Here is a 19,231-nt window from a genome sequence, read left to right as displayed (position 1 = left end):
CGATTTAAAGTGAGCTCAAGCCACACACATTCTTCAACAGTTTCCAGATCGGAACGTCGAACACACTTCACAAAACTGACAATAGCAATGAGCACTCCACCTCCTCTTGATTTGGGACCTGTTTCGGGGCGGTCGCTACGAAAAACAGAGTAATTATTTGGAAAGAAATCATTGGAAGGAATATCACTTGACAGCCAGGTTTCGGTAACTACAACAGCGGTATAGCAACAGGACAAGACGCTAGAAAAAAATTCAGATCCCTTAGTCCGAAGACCTCGGGCGTTTTGATAATAGATGTCCAAATTAGGGGCCACTGCAATTTTGCGTGTTCTGAGGGATGAAGCATATCGTCGTAAAGCTTCCCACGAAAGTCCTTGTATATGCAACCCATCGGCCACATCGAAGGCTCAACAAGCTTACTGTAGGATTCTTCATCAACTTCAATATGGAAGGACGAGTAAGAGTCGTACCTTGTTTTCAGCTGCCGGCAGGAAATGGGGGTAATATTCACTGACATTAGATGGTTGGTAAGGTCTACCGATGTTGTATCGGGACTGAGTTTAAATAATAATAATAATAATAATAATAATAATAATAATAATAATAATAATAATAATAATAATAATAATAATAATAATAATAATAATAATAATAATAATAATAATAATAATAATTATTATTATTATTATTATTATTATTATTATTATTATTATTATTATTATTATTATTATTATTATTATTATTATTATTATTATTATTATTATTATTATTATTATTATTATTATTATTAGCTACTTGAAAGTTTCCAACAGCCACGTCGAAGTGTAGCATGATTGACGCAGGACCGCTAATCGCGACTGCTGTTGCGAGTATGGGTTTCACAGGACATCGTTTTGTTACTGCGCAGTAATAATTTTCTTTACATTTCAGTTTGAGTACACCTGGTATTTGCGTGCAAATGTGGGGCGCAAAAATCTATCTCTGCCCTGAAATTCTCGGCAGACGTAACCACCCAGCAAAGGTCCAACTATACCACCTACCGCATTGAAATGATGAATCTCTCCTAAATGTGAATATGTGTGATCTCTCATGTATGTAGCACTCATATAAAAGCACAGACCAGTGCTCGTATTGGGTTACGGTTCATTTGCATGCATGTATGGTTTTATGTAAGTGCTGTAAACTAAACCTGGAACGAATGTCGATAGGCGAATGTCGCTGGGAGCAGCAACGCTGTCCTGACCTGAGCCCCATGCGCTCATATACGCTCGGCAAACATGTTGCGCCGTCTATCGTTATTCTTGTAAACTATGAGAACAGGTAGAAAGGACGCGCGCAAAAATTACGAACAGCGGAGTAGGAACGAGAACACAGCTTCTCCCTGTCGTTCTTCCTGTTGTTTGTTGGATGTTCTGTACTCTCTACTACTCTCTCTCTCTCTACTGTGTGCATTAACCAAGAGGCCAAGCTTCCTTCTCTAATGAAAGTGATTTCTATAACATCGAATTTTTTTTTTCTTGCAGCGTTTGTACCTGAGTGTAGTGGCCTTTAATGCCTCATACTGTCGTTAGCAAATGTGTCCGCGTTTCGGGTGCATGCCTTATATGATCATATGCCAATCACAATTGAATTAATATTTACCCAATAGCAATCGGATGATATTGGAACATGATTTAGGGCATTTTCAAGGTAATTTTATGATAATTTACGGCCAATAATAAAATAGTTAAGTAGATGCCTCTAGGAACCCATGCATTTGGAGGTCATCGTAACAATCACTATCACTTACTAGTTAAGGGACGTTTAACACTAACCAGACATTAACTAGCACTCAGAAAGTGCAAGTCATGATTAACTATCCTTAACCAATAGTAATGTTTAGACGTTTAGAGATGTCCATAGCCGTCGCATGGTGACGTCAACGGCCGTGACGTCATGAACGGGTGTGGCATCATTATGACGGCACATCCGGTCATGTCTAATAACCTAAAGTGATAATGACGTCATATCCGGCCATAACGTCACTAAGAGGTGATGATGTCACTAGGATATTCACGCATATGCAAAGCTGACCCCGCCGGGCGTTCGATTCAGGAGTCCGCGCGGCGTCTTTCATTTAGCGCTTCCTCGAACGCCGCACCACAGAGTATATATATAGAAACAGACGAAGTACAGCAGGCATCAGCGGCATTCAAAATTGGTTCACAGCAAAGAAAAGGCGCAGTATCTGTCACAATTCTAGTCAATCAGAAACGGTCTCGCAGTCAATAGAGACTTACAGTTTAGCGCTGCCGCTTACCGCGGCCATCTACCGCTACCGCGCACCGTCAGCACAGCCCGCGCTGATTGATCCCCGCGTGCGGCGTCCGCCGAAATTTCACAGGAACGTAGCGCCATCTGTCGCCATCGCGCGGTAGCGGTAGCGGTAAGCGGTAGCGGTAAGCGGTAGCGGTAAGCGGTAGCGGTAAGCGGTAGCGCTAAATTAAAAGTCTCTAATGGCTAAGCAGCGCGGCGGAGAAGGCTTCAGCCTTGAAGCACTTTAGTGAGCCAAAGTGCCCCCTAAATTTTTCTATTTCCCTCCTTGTCCGTTGTTATGCTTGCTACTTTTCTATCATGCATTTTAGAACTAGCCAAAGTTCCTGGTTTAATGAGGACAGGTCTGAGAGAAACTGCGATGGTGTTATCAGTCAACGCTTCGCCTCCTGTATCACCGGTGCGTTATTTCCGGAAGCTCGCAAGAATTTTGCCACACAGCCGTAAGCTCCTGCGCCCCCCAAATTTACCTTGCGAGTGCTATTATCTGGTCGTCTGAGACAAAAATTTGTTCCTTCAGAACGGATCAAGCTCTGGAGCAGTCCTGTCGATATATATATATATATATATATATATATATATATATATATATATATATATATATATATAAACACAGAAAAAAAAACATTCCGCAGTTCCAGAACCCGCAAGAGGAGGTCAGAAATCATACCGATTTTAAACTGTTTGAACTGCTGAAAACGATGAGCCAACAGGGATATTTCTGTTCAAGACGGATGCGAGACAATTAATTATTCCGTTCTCCTCACTTTGAAGTAAAGCACGCATTTCTAAACACATCTTTGGTCATTGAAACATCCGTAATAATTAGAGAGGGGGGGGAGGAGAGGGGCGGTGTTGGCATATCGGTTTCATGCTTTAACCTATATTTACTCAAAGTACTTCGCTGGCCACCTTTCTCAATACTTTTTGGAGTTATTTCTTGTAGCGCAATGGGAAACAGGTACAAGAGGCAGTACGCATCAACCACGCAGCATGCCCCCATCTCGCTGCAGTTTAGTGGTCCTTGTGCGTTTTAAGGCTGAATATAAAGTCGAAACGTGTGTGTGTGTGTGTGTGTGTGTGTGTGTGTGTGTGTGTGTGTGTGTGTGTGTGTGTGTGTGTGTGTGTGTGTGTGTGTGTGTGTGTGTGTGTGTGTGTGTGTGTGTGTGTGTGTGTGTGTGTGTGTGTGTGTGTGTGTGTGTGTGTGTGTGTGTGTGTGTGTGTGTGTGTGTGTGTGTGTGTGTGTGTGTGTGTGTGTGTGGCTCAGCCTACTACTGAATCTTTTTCTTTTATCTTTGCTTGCACATAATCATGCTTACCTGATTGGAGCGTATGTTGTCATGTCCTTTTTGAACGCCGCCCAGAATTATGATACATTAATTGAATTAACGAAACGAATTGAATCTGAGCTCAAATATGGTTGAACACAGCGAAAATGTTTAAAAGCCACTATCCCTTAATTTAAAAAAAAAAAAGTACTCTTTTTTGGTGCTAGCTGATTGCTTTTATGATAGCCTGGCGCACCCAGAAGTTTTCGTTTTATTATCTTTTTTCCCTGCTCTACTGCCTGAAATGAATTGAATGTTTAAACCATGGTCATACGCACTACCAAAATAAACGTCGCAAACAGTCACAAAAATTGCCATTTGTGTAATTTTTGCAGCGGCGTCCTTTTTCTAGTCGTTTTGAAGTTAGTTTGTTGTCTTATTTTGCAATGCTATTCACCAAACACGTATTACATTTTCACAAAAAGCATCGCTTTAAAACAAACACACATCTTATATCCCTCCGGCCGTCAGGATTCTCTGCCGTGAAGCTGCCCATACGTAAGGCGCACAAATATTCAGTGTTCGATACACGACCATAGCAACCCTTACACTACGGCTGACATTCTTCCCAACAATTTTTCTTCTTTATGCGTTCCGGGGTGCCATTCATGTGCTCAGAAGTTGCAAGGAATCCGATTGCAGCGTGTCTTCGAGTTCGGTGTCAACTGTGGGTCTATCAGTTCAGTATAAGCCCCTGCTGGGGACTGTTTACAACGGAAGCGGATGAAGAAAGCCTCAAAGGGCCAACATGTGAGCGGACACGGTTAGCTGAACCTTTATCCGGAAATTGGCGGAAATTGCTAAGGCCCGGACACCTTCCGTCTCCAGAGGAGCAGCAGCAAGTTTAAAATTCGCAAAAATAGACGGCGCAGCGGCGTACACCTATGGCTGGAGCAGCAAAGGGTTTCTAATACAGGCAATATCTCAAGTTTCGCGACCCACGACAGCGCTGTCTGGCTTTCGGGCATATTTTACTCTGTCACGTTCGATTGTTTCGGAATCCCGAAACTCGGAAAACTGACCCGGTAGATAAAAATAGGAGGACGGGGAGGAGGCGAGGGAGGGGGCGAGGGAGGTAAACTTCGCTTTCATATTTTGTGCTATTGTAGGCATGGGAGTAGACACTGCAGGCGCTTTTATCTCAGTCACAAAAGGCTAGATCTCGGGTGTTTCCCTACATTGCTGCAGCACTCAGGTCTTCTGTTTGTGTTATTTTTGCATTGTGAAAATATTTACGGAGAGCGTTCGTTGCGAAGAGGCATATAAAATGTTTGAATTTAACAAACAAGTTCTAAAGACTCAGTTGCACCCCCATAGCATGATCAGATTTTTTTTTTTTTGATCCTAATACTTTCTTTTTCACTTTTGTAATATGACCTTCATACGAACATACCTGCGTGTTACATCTACTTCAACTGCGCAAACATTATTTCAATGTCTCATTTGTTACCTGCAGCTCTGGCGGTCAATAGGTATAGCGCTCGATAATGTGTTTAAAATGGCATAAAATGTTTAAACAGTACCAAATGCATAAGGTTAGGCTCAAACCTGAGACAGAAACAGCTTAGGGTAGCGTAAAATTATTATGTTACTTTATGTGGCACAACGGTTGATAGCAAACGATGTAGGGGTTTCTCTTGCGTACTATGGCACATGGACATAACTTGCGAGTTAGATTTGACGTTTCAGCTTAGTGTAAACCAACTGCCAAGCCTTGTCCATACCCTCTATTTTAACTGACAACCGACTGCGCTTTCTCTCCGTCTCCTCAGAGCAAACCAAGAGGGAAGTCCCCTCCCAGCTCGTATCCCTGCAGGGGCGCCATTCCTGACAGCTCTGCTAAGCCAATCAATGTCAGTATTGCGCTGTACGACACTGCTGTCTCGTGGGGATCCTGCACAGATTTCTTCGTGAGGGGCATGGCGTGCATACAAACGGAAGGTCAAAGTGTCCCCTCCGTCCAAGGACCTTGGAGCAGCCTATGGCTTGTCAGAAGCCTCTAAATTAGCAGAGTGCGCGCTCAGTTTCCGCGCAACACAAATCACTCAAGAACACGGTCGCAAGCCCGTAAAAAAGACGTGTAAAGAAGCAGGACTGGCGCCCATTGTTAAAAAACGTTCAGTGGGTTTTAGCCAACCTTGTTTTCTAGCTCGTTCGCAGACGTCTTCACACAGAAAAAAGAGCGCACTAAACTTTCAGTACACGCTAGTACCATACAGGAAAAACTGAAATGCTTCCGGCCTCACCGTAGTACGTCCAGCGCGCGCGCGCGCGCGCGCGCGTGTGTGTGTGTGTGTGTGTGTGTGTGTGTGTGTGTGTGTGTGTGTGTGTGTGTGTGTGTGTGTGTGTGTGTGTGTGTGTGTGTGTGTGTGTGTGTGTGTGTGTGTGTGTGTGTGTGTGTGTGTGTGTGTGTGTGTGTGTGTGTGTGTGTGTGTGTGTGTGTGTGTGTGTGTGTGTGTGTGTGTGTGTGTGTGTGTGTGTGTGTGTGTGTGTGTGTGTGCGTGTGCGCGTGTGTTTGTGTGCGTGTGTCTGTGTGTTTGTGTGCGTGTGTGCGTGTGTGTGCGTGTGCGTGCGTGCTTGCGCGCGGGAGTTGTATATGCTTGTTCAGTCGAAGTAGAAGCTGAAAGTGGATTGCAGATTAAGAGAAAATTGAACATACAAGCTTTTGGACAAAAGTTAGAACAGAAAACGCAGATACCAAGCCTTTTTGCAAGCGTGTTTACAGATATGGGTGCTTTCGTGACATTTAGCTTTCGAAACGTTTACGCAAGCAATGCCGCCAAATCATAAGCCGATAGTTATCTTTTCTCTCTTCCTCGGTTACGTAGCATCGTTCAATAAACACATAGCTCCTGACGAGAAATTCTTATGTACAGATGTCAGTGGCCAGGTGTTAGTGCAATGGTCGAAGGATAGCTGTGCCTTAGCTCGTATGATGGCGCTTCCTGCTTTTGCAGCATTCCACAGGGAAAAATTGAAAAGTAGCAATGCGTTTTTTGTTCTTTTGTTTTTCAATTCACCAGCTGCACAGATGCTATATTCAATGCGAAAATTTTCTGTTTTATAAGAAAAAATAAAGCCGTGGCTTAAAATGTGAAAAGAGTTGGGATTTCAAATCCGACTCTATAATATAGCTCAATTTCATTTCTACCTTTAAAGTTCTGACCAGTACCCAGTTATCCGCTTTTGCTGTTACTGACAAGTCTTGTACCTTCATTTGCTGGTCGTGTCTCCATTAGTACCAATTTTTTTTACCATTTCGTAGAAACTACTGATCGTCAGTCCAAACAATTACGAGGAGCCTGTTGTCCTAATGTACTTTTGGAGTCTGTGGCCAGAGGACTCGTTAGTAAAAAGGTGTTCTGTAGGTCAAAGCGTAATTATGAGTCTATATCTTTGCAAGATTTCTCATGATGTAAAAAACGATACGGCAGCGAAGTTCGAGTAGTGTTTTCAGCACCCGATAAACTTCCGAAATTTTGTAGGATGGCTGATCATTGTTTGTTAAGAAGTATATGTAACCAAAAAAAAAAAAAGCATTACAAGAATTCTGGGAAGTTTTACATGTCATGTGGTAAATTCTACATCCGTCAGACAAGGAGGTGTTTGAATTCGATGCTTAGAAATCATGAGAAAGATCTTGAAAACAATAATGGAAACCTTGCCCAGCACTGTTCGGAGTTGAAGCTGTATGGGTGCCATCCGGTTTTCAAGGAATGTAATATTGCAAGAATAATATCGGGGAAGCCAGAAGCAAATAATAAAGTTGAAAGGAGAGCGTTTGAGGGTTCTATCTATTTCTCAAAGAAATAAATGGCTTTTATAGAAACTAGAAACAAAAGTCGAGCTGTGTAATACGTGTCTTGTGGTGCTGTAACTAGCCGGTATCCTACGTATGAAGGATGCCAACGACTACCGAAACCAAGTAAAGGATAGGGAAGTATATTCAGTTGTTTTAGTTTGTTTCGTTGATCAATGAAAAATATATAGCGTAACAATACTTATGGCTTGAAGACAAATGATTAGAAAGTAGAAGAAAAATTGACGGCGGCTTAGCTCTACTAAGCCTGGTTATACAAGCGAAAGCTTTGGGCTCACCTGGTTAAGCTTCTGTTCAGCGGTGGTTGGTTAGGCCTTGCTAGGCATGCATTATTAATTACATCTTTCGCTCGCCGTAGCGAAAATTTGCAGAGGATCAACTCGGCTAAACCTGGTTATACGGAGCGAAAGATAGGTTATCCGTGCACTGGTTAGACGCAGTTTAGCCTTAGTTCATCATTTAGTGTTCAAGTCTTGGTCAATCTTTATCTTTCAACACTGGGTAAAGCTTTGTCTTTTGTGCCGATTAAAGCAAAGACTGTCCTATGATCGGTGAAGTAGTTCGCCACACTTTGAACATTCGAAATTTCCCGGTCACACCCAAGCGGCAACTTGTGGAGCACCAGGTCCAAATCAGCGTTCCACTGTGTTTTTGACAAGTTTTTCCTACTGTCTCTCAAGACGAGCCTCTCTGTCATCCTCGGTTTCTGCTGCTAGTCTTGAAAGTAAGCTTCCTTTCACGGTCATTAGCAAGGGCTTGTTCCCGGCGCACAACATTGCAGGGTGGTCAGATTCGTACTGGCGTCTCCGATTCATAGTCCAAAGACTAGTACTACCTGCAACTTGTTCTTCCATAGCTGTGCGAAGCGCCGAGCAGCGCCCATGCTTATATCAGGCGAACTACCGATCACGTGGTTGGGCGAAGCTGCCGAGCGAGTGAGTCACGCGGCCAGGCGCATCCTTTCAAGGCCATTTGTGCAGACGCTGCGAAATCGGCGCTGCTACGCTAGTGAAGCTTTCGCTTGAAGAGCAGCCACACGGCGTCTTTGGGATCCGTACTCACAACCTTAGAATTTCGTGTGCGCTGTGTACGGCATGAATTTTGCGTAACGTTCATCCTTACTACATCCGCCAGTGAACGAGGGTGGTGCTAGTATATACACTTTAAAACAGGGTGCCTCGATGACCTTGCCTCCGCTTTCAATGTTGGAAAACCGTTTGTATAGCCCCGCGTCATCGCTTTCCACTCGCGGAGTCGTGTTGAGCCCCACTCGTCAGTTGCGTGCAGTGATCAATGATTTCGGCGTGGTCTCTCTGAGGTGGCCTGCTAACTTCAATAAACCAATTGACATTAAAAAGACAAAATGCATTTTGTATTTTTCGTGGCAGTAATTTGATCTGGAGGTTCGAGGTCCGTTTTATGCGTAATGGAATCTATTCGACAGGAAATAAATCGACAGTCTGACGACAGCTTGTATATGCTCCGCAGTGAGCTGATTACGCTGAAAACTGACCACGCTATTTCATCGCCCTTGGTATTTGCAATGTATAGCATAAATCTTACCGAATTGAGTAGAATTGGGCTACACTCCCTGTACGAACGCGAAGTTCCGCGAGTGTTTTAGGGGCAGGAAAAAAATAAGCTGCGAGTAGTAACCACTTTTGTACTGTTATTCTTTGTGCATTTACTTTTTTCAATTTATTTCACAAATAAATAATAAATAGAGGGAACTGTAGGTAGGTTGATAATTCGATACGGTGGCATCTTGCTGCTTTGTAGCGAGAAATCTTGTCGGTCAATTTCATTTAAAGGCCATCGTTTTGTTTACGACAAAGAAGGAAAAGAAGGTGAAAAACTAAGAAACCTGACGAAATCAACTATGACTAACTTTCTTGGATATCATATGGCTTACAACGAACGACTGAATTTCCGGGTTGAAACCGTAAAGAGCAGATAAATTTGAGCCAAATTCAGGTTTTCATATTCGGCCTTAACCAAAAAAGCTCAGTATTCCTGATATGAAAAGGGTAGAGCTAGCTGATTGTTTAGTGCGAGTTAACGCTCAGTGAAAGTTGACAATTAAAAAACGCCAAAGCTCTAATACAGTCAAACAGATTTACCAACTGCATGTAGGACATAGGTGCGGAATCGCGAGTGTGAGTTGCGGGAAATAACACGTCCTGGCTACCCCACCAACAGAGAAGTTTCATAGCTGCTATCAAAAAGCAGACCACGTGACGCCCAGCTCTGTGGCTCTATGCAGCATGGCAACCACGACAACCCATTTTAACGACGATAGCTATTTTGTCTGCAAACAAAGCTCCAAGCTGGGACCTAATTGCTGGTAAATAAACCATCCACGTTAAAAAAGAAAACAGCAAAAAAAAAACACTGAGATAACCTTTAAATCACAGGGGATTGCTACATTAAATCGCCAAACATGTCAGGAACTCACTAATTGAATATGTCTATTCGCAGGAAAAAACAAGCGAAACTTGTGTTCTTCAATAAACACCTCAAAAAGCCGTCCCAGTCCTCCCTCGTCAAAAAAAAATAAATAAATAAAGACGAAATATCCTAGTCCTGTTATAAACCTGTCAGTCTACATGAAAGGTAAACAGAAAGTATTTCCTACAAACCAGTTAGGCATACCTACTTTGTCTCATGGGTTCTGGAATTCACCTCACTTCCCCTACCGTGCAAACATACCGCCGGCCCTGCAAGATTTCCCATGTGACGTAAATAGGCCAGGTTCGCCAAGACGCAGCTTGCGTCTATGGAGTTTAATCTGGCTCATAGAAACTCCATTCCCAAACCTAACTAATATGCTGTCGGCCATTCAGCACCCTCCGTGCAGACGCCAGTAGCTGGTATTTGTTGATACATACTCGTTCACACCACCGCAAAAGGAACACATGGAGCCTGAACAGATAAGAACACCATCGGAGAAAATACGAATGCCAATTAGCTGCAATTTGCTCCAATAAAAGCGTAAATTAGTAAACGCCGCAAAGGACGTAATACCCTAGTTCCCGTCTTTCGGAGGATTTACAAACCCGAACTCTAAACTGTCAAAGGGAAGTCTTGGGGAACAAAGGCCGCGCCCCTGGTTTCCACCCTAAAACCTGCTCCCGTCGTCATGTTCTTCTGCCAAGGCAATAAATCCCCATCTCCATTGCTGTCGGCACAAAATGAAACAAAAAACAACAACAACTGTGGAATGCCGGCACAAATAAAAAAAATCCCGGCTATTTTTACTCACGCCATAAGCCCACATGGAGTCAAGAGTTCTCTCCCTCATTTTTCACCTTTCCTTGTAAACTGGGGGAAGGGTGCGGCTTTGCTGAAGCTGCAAATAAATCATCCCTAGTGTAGAAAAACTATTCGTAGTTCCGAGTACCCGAGGTTAATAAATCGCGAAGGAATTTGATACTTTCGTTGCCCCGAATGTATATACGACTCACAACGGGCCGAGTTCCTCGGCAGATGGGCTACTAACCACGACTCAGTTTAACGCACCTAGCTCCGATTCCCTTCTGTAATGTTTTCTGGCACCAGTCTGCATCGATAGAACACTAAATTTTCAAGATCCTGTGTGACAGTAGCATTTTTTTTTTTTTTGTACCGCCAGCCGCATTGAGCTCAATGGAGCCGAACGGGAGTGTGGAGCACAAACATCCCGCTGGAGACAGCAGTGCCTCCACCCTGCAAAGCGGCGCTGGCCATCGAGGCACTCTACTCCTAAGGTAAAATAAATGCCTCTGAAAGTAGAACGGACAGCCGCCGCAGTATAGTTAATTTGGTAGCGCACAGTACACGACCACGAAGGTCATGGGTTCGGACCCAACAGGCAGCGTGTGGTTGTTTTTCGTCTACTCAATTACATTTCAGCCAAAAAGGATGGCTGCACTAATATTTTACCGTCAACAAAGTCATAAATTAAATAAAATATATGCTAACAATATCCTCCGCATTCCTTTGCTTCAATGATTTCCTTCGTATGTACAAACCAGCGTGATTTGAAAGTTATCACGTTCGTTCAGGCGAAAACGGACGAACAACTTTCTTTCTTAGTTTGATGCCCACTAAGTTTTAAACAAACAGGATGGCGCAGGAAAGCGAAATCCTTTGAATAGTTAAGCTTATACGCTCGGGCAGTTTTCATGCGTAAATTAACCGTTTGAAAGAAGTTTAATCCTAGCAGGTTCACCCTGAGATGATCAACCTCAAATTGCAGTACTCTATAGGTCATTACAAGCCCCTCATTTCTCTACCCATGTTTATTCAACAGCTGTTATCCTGTTATCCTGTTATCATGTTCACGCACCCACAGTGCATAAAAACTTGCGGTTTCAATAGATAGAACAAGTTGAAAGTTTTGCATACATGTTCTGGAATGCGTCTCTGTCAGTGTCGTTGAAGGCTACAAGTTTATTCAGAACTCCATGGGCCGGTGCTAGTTTAGTAACATGACGATTTTCGCTGATTTCTCCATGGAATCTTGCAGACCCGAACAAATTCCTAAATTATTTAAGCCATCCAACCCAACTTACTTTGCTTCTTCTCTCAAGTTTTGAGAAAATTTGCGTCACCCTTCCTCTATGCAGGAATAGGAGGTACTGACCACTTCATCGATTCTCAGCACTCAGTGCCGACAAGAACTGACATTTCCAGTACTTGCGCTGAAATTGCGTGATTTTATTCACGCTGAATGTAATGCCTGCGGACTAACCGAACCATTGCGGTGAAATGAAGATCGGTGTTTTTTGTTGTTATTGTGTGTGTGCCCGCGCGCGCTCGCTCGCAACGCGCTGTCCGATGTGCATTTCTTTCCAGAATAAAAGAGCCTCTTCCCATCTCCCCACCCTCTCCTTCCTTTAGTGCAAAGCACCCTGACGTATGCGCTTCCAGCTCGCTAACGCGAATGCATTACGAAATCGCGGATGCCATTCCGCGGGCCGTAATATTTGCTATAACCAAACTTGACGCCAACGCTAACGTGGCAGTGTCGACGCCGTACCATCTCTCTGTGTTTTTCTTGAACACTCAGCACCTTTCAAATGGGATACCCACTGCCAGGGGAAAGAACTGCCTACTGCCCCACAAACATATAGAGGCGCGACGCTGTTTGTTGGGCGAGTCGGTGTTGCAACCTGCAACCTGACGCAGTGATGCGTAGAGAAATAAATCCAGCGGGAGGAGGCGATTGACGCACGCAGTTGCGGTTCGCTTGCAGCGAACATGCAGGTCTGTCGGCCATAACACTGCGCTAGCTTTTATTCATTTTTTTTTTGCCTATGCATCTGTTTTATGCAGCTCCTGTTTACACTTTATTCGTACAGCTGCACTTCCTTATTTAAATTTTTTGCTGGCACTTGGATTTCCACGAAATGGCTTTTACTTTCCCACATGGAGTGCCCCCTATAGCTGTCGCCCGCAAACTGACGGTCGAACGATTTTCTTCCCTTCATGTCTTCTTAATTTAGTTTTACATATATGCCTTTCATTGAGCTAAGAGGCAGCTTGCTCACTGCAGAGTTTCTTCTTTTTATGGGGAGCGCGATGTCTACGTCAACGCTGAGAAGATACTGCTATGTTTAGAAAATAGTAAATGCAATTACAAGTTTAGCACGGCGGCATACCGCTCACTATCTCTTACCGTTGGCACGCGAGTGAAATTATTCAACTCGACCAGCTGCAACCAGTGACCGTCCAGGGGTTCGCTATATGAGCCGTTAAAATTGACCCGAGTTGTTCACGACCCCACGTCAGCTAAGATCGTTCTCTCGAGCTCTGTCCTTGGGAGGAAGGAGTGCGCACAGCACAAACGAACGAGTAACACTGAAGGATCGACGGCCGGCCAAGCTGCGACAGCGCGAAGAAACGAAAGCGTAAGAAGCGAACAGAAATTGTCAGACAGGTCGGCGCTTGTTTTGCTGCTATCGCTTTCGTTTCCTTACTACGCACCGTAGCATGCAGGCTGAAGGACAACAGAAGCAGCACAGAACAGCACTTCATATGGATATCTGCGCAGCGTCAATCGTACACGCTCATGGTTCACTGCGACGTATAAAGCGCTTTACATGACACCCTGTTACATTTCATAATGGATTGGTTATAATTAAACCTATTTCAAGTAGTCACATTGACGGTGCACTACAGCGTTTTCCAAAGCACATTGGATGCGCTCGAGGGTTTCCAGACCGCTCTGCTTGAGGGCAACTTTATATTGGGGCCGGAAAATCTTTATCCGAATTCAGGATGAAAAAAAAAAAAAAAGGCATTGAGCGAAACATGATATTCAGCACCGAATTTCTGTTACACTAATTAAATAGTCCTGTTTTTCCGTTAATGGAGTACGGCCTTTTTCTCCTCACTCTCCACATGAAACGTTGATGTGATGTGCTGCCTCAAACACTGAAAGAATGTCGGGATCTATCAATAGAGTTATTTAAAGTTCACTCCATTCAAGCTGTAACAAAAAATCCCGCTGCTTGCAGTAAAAAGTCCCATGGTACAGAAAAAAAATCGAAAAAGGTTTCATTAGGAGATTACGGGCACAGCTTCAAAGCCCCCCCCCCCCTCCCTCCTCTCCTCTCGTCTCACTACTCCTTTTCGGTTCATTCACACTACTGATTTATAATGCTCGTGCACCGGCAACCCATCTTCGACGTTCATACTACAGGAAAGTGCTGGTGTGTCTCCAACAAGCCAACCAGCAGGCTCCCGCAGTACACTTGTGCGTAAAGTTCCCCCTCACTGAATGCGGCCTTTCGTGTTAACCACGACTAAGCACTCTGGCGAGCAAAGTGCGGGGATTCTCTGACCTGCACGAAGGGGCAGAAGGCGCACATGAAGCGCGGCAGCACCCATCGCTGGAGCAGCGCTGCCTGGAAGTGGAAAGGGATGGAGAAGAGGCCGATGATGATGTCACTGATGGCCAGGTTGGCGATCAGGTAGTTGGTCTCGGTGCGCATGCGGCGCGACGTAGCCACGATCCAAAGCACGAGCGTGTTGCCCATCACGGCCACCAGCGAGATGGCGCCGTAGCAGATGGACAGAACCACGATCACCTCCACCGGCACCTTGTAGAGGCGCTCTTCGACCGCCGGGGACTCCGAGGAACCCGTGACGTCGGCCACGTTCCTCGGCGGTGCAGCCCAGCTCACGTTCAGAGCAAGCGTGTCACCCTGCCGGGAGGAGTACGGCTCAAAGTCCATGGGGCGACTCAGTAATAGCGAAGAAGCCATTCCCTTTCCTCGGCCTGCCCTTCCGGGTTACCCGTGAAAGAAGAAAAAACAACGAGAATAGAGTGCAAATAGCATCGAATTTGTTGTCGCTTCCAATTTCTCTGCACGTAGAGTCCAGCGATTCTCAGAAGCAAAAACAATAAGCACAGTTCGCCAGACAGTTCAAGTTCCTGCCCAGCACACCTACAACTCCTTGTCGAGTCGCTGACGTTACGTGAGTCCGAGGCTCATCCGCAATGAATGACACTGCACGAACTTTCCCGATGTTGTCCTACAAGCTCTTCCAAGCTCACTTGAGAGAATTCGTCTCTGTAATGCACTTTTTGAAGTTAATTATGAAATGGGAATCAGTGGTCAGACTACTAGAGCGTTGCTGTTGTCGCCGCATCATTTGCTTCCTCTTCCTCTTTTCGCCATCCTTACACCGCGTCTTGTTTCATCCCTTTTAGGAAAAGGTGGCAGTTACTTTACAGCATGTGGCGAACTGAAACCTCTCCGCACTGTCCAAGCGAGGGGGATGGCACGGGACAAACGCGTAGGGAACTCGGGATGCGCCGTAGGTGGGCCGGCTGGTGAGTCGAGGCGAGCGCTTCCGTTGTCGTCCGGCGCGGCGGAAGAAGTTCGCGGGGATTCGAAAGAGAGGGGCTAGAAATCCGCGCCCCCGACGCTCGCCTCTCGGCCGTCGGTCGTCTTCTGCGGCCCGAGCCGTGTGAAGTTCGATGCTGGCGGCCCGGGTCCGGAGCCACGTGACGTACGGTGCGCGCGCGCGCGCGCGCGCTCGAGCGCAGGGTTGTACCGTGGTGGCGCTTCGCTCCGGGTCGGACCCTCGTTGAGCGCTAGCTCGCCTTCCCTCAGTCCCGTTGACGCCTCCGCGTTGACGAGGTGTCTCTTTTTGCGTCAGTCACGTCACAAGAGAACTGAAAGTGAGCGGGTTGAGGTGCACGCGATACGCACCGCTATCCATCGTGGCCCCGTAATGGTCGGGGTTTCCTCGGCTCACTGAAGGAGCTCCCTCGTGCGTCCTCCATCGCATGAGGAGCATTAGGCAACCATTGTTTACGTCGTGCCCTGAGTGCTGCATCGCGAGCGCCTAGGTGCGAGATATCATCGGTGACATTCGACGCGATGCCTTCGACGGCGTGACGAGGAGTGTGACGTGCGCCGCTTTCTCCTGTCGTGTCCTACATGAATATATACATGCTTATACAGCTATATAGTTCTTAGGAACTATCTGGCTATATAGCTGTTTCATGTAGGGACCTGAGTAGAGTGTGGTCTTCTGACAGTACTTTATTGATGATGTGACCTGCGGCCTGCAAGACGCGCTTTTGTGATAGTTGCTTCAAATAAGCCTAAATAATTCCGCGCTTAATGTCTATCCCAAGATAAATGCCCAGGTCGAGCGCTACGTAGCTGTTATATAATGGCAAAAACTGCCGAATAAGTATGCTCATAGTTTCTACCAGTGCAAGATGTTTTTCCTTTTTAATAACGTTGTTTATTACCACAGGGCATAAAGGAATATGTAAAAAAACAACAACTAAAAGATGTTTACTCATTAAGTAGTGTGGTGTGAAAAAAGCGGAAGAAGACACACGCATCGCACTATAACTATAACTTCTTCCGTCTTTGCCGACGTAGTAAAAATTATGAAGCGCACCACTTTCCGCAGTGAAGCTGCTGTAGTTTAAGTAATAATAAAATACGTTATGATTTTGAATGCCACCTAGCCTTGGTTGAATCTTTACTGACGCCACGTGCTCGTGATCTATAATCCTTTCGAGGTGAGTTCCGCAAAAACGTTCCAAAGTATCGCTCCTCAGAGGCATAAAGCGGAAAGATGGGGACAGATCACCGATATATGGGTGCTTTTTAGCGTGTGTTGAAGCTCGGTGCGCCTATAATTGCTCTCGAAGTGATTAACGGATTAACGCAGGCATGCGGTTCTTGCTTCAAACTACATAATTTCGCTGCGCTGTTTCAGTTATCCTGGCGTCCGCGGTCGTATTTACAAGGGAACTCCTTTTAAGGAGCAGTAGAGTTGCAGCTGTGATCTATCATTTATTTTTCTCTCGTGGCGACATTGCTGACGGCGCCGACATCACACTGACAGCAAAAAAAAAAAAAAAAAAAGAATTACCTTCACTTTGTGACAATACTGAAAATTTGTTAGCATTGCCAAAATTTTGAAAAATCGATGTGTCGACAATCAGCATTTGGCTCATTTTGTACATCTAGATTGACGTGTATGGGAAAGAGAAGCTCCAATTAAGGCCACAAACCAATTCGAAGGTACAAGCGTAATGACGCCAGTTCACCCCCCCCCCCCCCCAAAAAAAAAAAAAACTGTATATATATATATATATATATATATATATATATATATATATATATATATATATATATATATATATATATATATATATATATATATATCACCATTCCTCGCGCAAAAGCTGCCCCAAAGTCAGAGGCAAGAAGTTGTTTAACGGCGGCTGGATGCAATAGTATCATTCGTACCCCCATTTTCTCAAAAGCGCTAGCTACTGAGCACATGTTGGCGTCAAACAATGTTTGCAAGCTTTGTGTATCAGTGTGTGTAAAGCGCGCAAATAGAATGTCGTGAATTCGCTACACTGGTAGTTAAGTGGTTAACATACGCGTGTAGCATTCACGGTCGCCGTGCTGCTGAGAGAGAACAAAGGCTTAGTGAGCGTCGTTACAGCCCTCGGGAGATACGACGCTTCTTCGCGCCTTCGGCGTCGCGCAGTATGGTCGGTAAGGCAACACCTCATTACGGCATTCGAATCTGGCGTTCGGTCGACCGTGCGTATGGCTGATAATAATTGATTCGATACCCTTGTCGCGATGCGTGACGTTGCTCACGCGCAGCCATGCTTGCAGGACAGCACCAAGCCGCTGAGGCTGCCGCAAACGCCGGGGTACTGAGTTCAGGACTTTCTCTCGTTCGAATCGCTCCGATCAAAAATTATGCCATCGCTACTGGCGCTCAAATAGAAACGAAATAGTTTTAACTAACTATTACTTTTAAACGCTGTGCTTAGTAATCGCCAGCGATTACATCGCCATGATCAAGACCTCGGGCATAAGAAAGGTAGACGTGGAGGCGGAAGGGCTCATATCGGCAGTTTACGTCCTATCGGCCGGTAGACGAGGACAGTCGTTTAGAAATATTCTACTCCGCCTTCCGGAATCGTGCCTGTCATGCGCTGTTCTTTTTTTTTTTTTTTTTTCTTATTTCGGTGCATGTCTACATCACACTGAAACCCGTTTGAACGGCTTCTGCACTCTTACTAAAGTCCATCTGACGGTTGTACAAACTGGGCGCTTTATCTTTCATTGCCCGACGATAAAAAATGACGGCCTTTCACGTTTTGTCCTCAACGGCCTTCTTTAACGTAAGGGGACAAGACAGAGTAGAGAAGAATACAGGACAGCTCTACTTTCTGTAGATTTATAAAAGTTATATTATCTTAGATGGCTAACGTTTGCGATTTCTTTGAATCTTGGAAGCACGCTCTAGCAAGCAGGCCTATATAGAGAGCTGCCTATTTCTTCGCCTACGCGTAGTTATAAGCAAAAAAAAAAAAAAAATGAGTATAATATCTGATTGTGATGCATGTTTTGATAATTCTTTTCAAATATATAGGCGATATGACTCACGCACTCAGGCATTAACTGCTTAAGTTGAGGAAATGTGCACTATATTGTCGGTCGGTAAGCTGTTCGAGGTATAACTCAAAACAGATGACGCAAAAAATGGACTGTGCCGTCAGAAAGGAGAGGCAACGGGATCTGTAATAAAACAAAAAAGTTAAACTTCCAATCTATTACGATGCACGCGGCTCGTAGCCCATAGACGAAATATCGCAGCTTTGACTGGACGAAGCAGTTTAAAGAAGAATTACGTTCAAGCATCCCAGTAGCATTTGGCCTTTATGATGAAGCCAGAATAATTCAAACAGGCACTATGTTATATTACCGATGACACTTCACGAATAATTGCTACCATAAATCATATGCGAAATTTGCAAGAGTGACAGTATACGGGCAGGTACTGTAACATTACAGTTAACATGTTCATCAGCACATTTTCAAACTGTATATAATGGCGTTTAATGAAATTTAATGATCTCTTCGTGACTGTTTTTTGTAAATGAAGAAAGCGTTTCATGGTGCTTATTTCAGTTCAAGTGAGCAAGTCCGTTTCGAGAACAAAGGGGACAGCATTTCTAGTGTCTGCTCTGCTTTGCGTCACCCCGTTGCGCCACAAAAGACCCTTCTAAGCATATGAACCAAAAGTCCCGTCTGGAATTTTCGTTCATATTTCGCATCTAGGGAAATATTTGCATTTCAGAGACAAGAAAACAAAATGTTCTTGTTGACTGCACGATAGGGACAGGCACCTGAAGCCTCGAACCAACAAGCCTCGATCGAACGGGAGTTAGGATTCAAGAAAACAAGGCGTTCTTGTTGAATAGAGAAGTCCCTAGGAGCGT

The 19,231-nt window shown here is 44.8% G+C and overlaps 1 protein-coding gene across 1 annotated transcript in view; it reads right to left on the bottom strand.

The window, feature by feature from the left end:
- Nucleotides 1–14,711, bottom strand: part of LOC146204913 (tachykinin-like peptides receptor 99D) — a 177,773-nt gene extending 163,062 nt beyond the window's left edge. Inside the window, exon 1 of the mRNA XM_084589618.1 lies at nt 14,289–14,711. Within this exon, the coding sequence (XP_084445744.1) occupies nt 14,289–14,711 (423 nt within the window). The remainder of the gene's footprint in view (nt 1–14,288) is intronic.
- Between the last annotated feature and the right edge of the window lie 4,520 nt (nt 14,712–19,231).

The sequence above is a fragment of the Amblyomma maculatum genome, chromosome 1 (genome assembly GCF_055883805.1).
Source record: "Amblyomma maculatum isolate TAMU_Amacu chromosome 1, ASM5588380v1, whole genome shotgun sequence".
NCBI lineage: Eukaryota > Metazoa > Arthropoda > Arachnida > Ixodida > Ixodidae > Amblyomma > Amblyomma maculatum.
The sequence above is the reverse complement of the archived record's forward strand: the minus strand, read 5'-3'. Positions and strand labels throughout refer to the sequence as shown.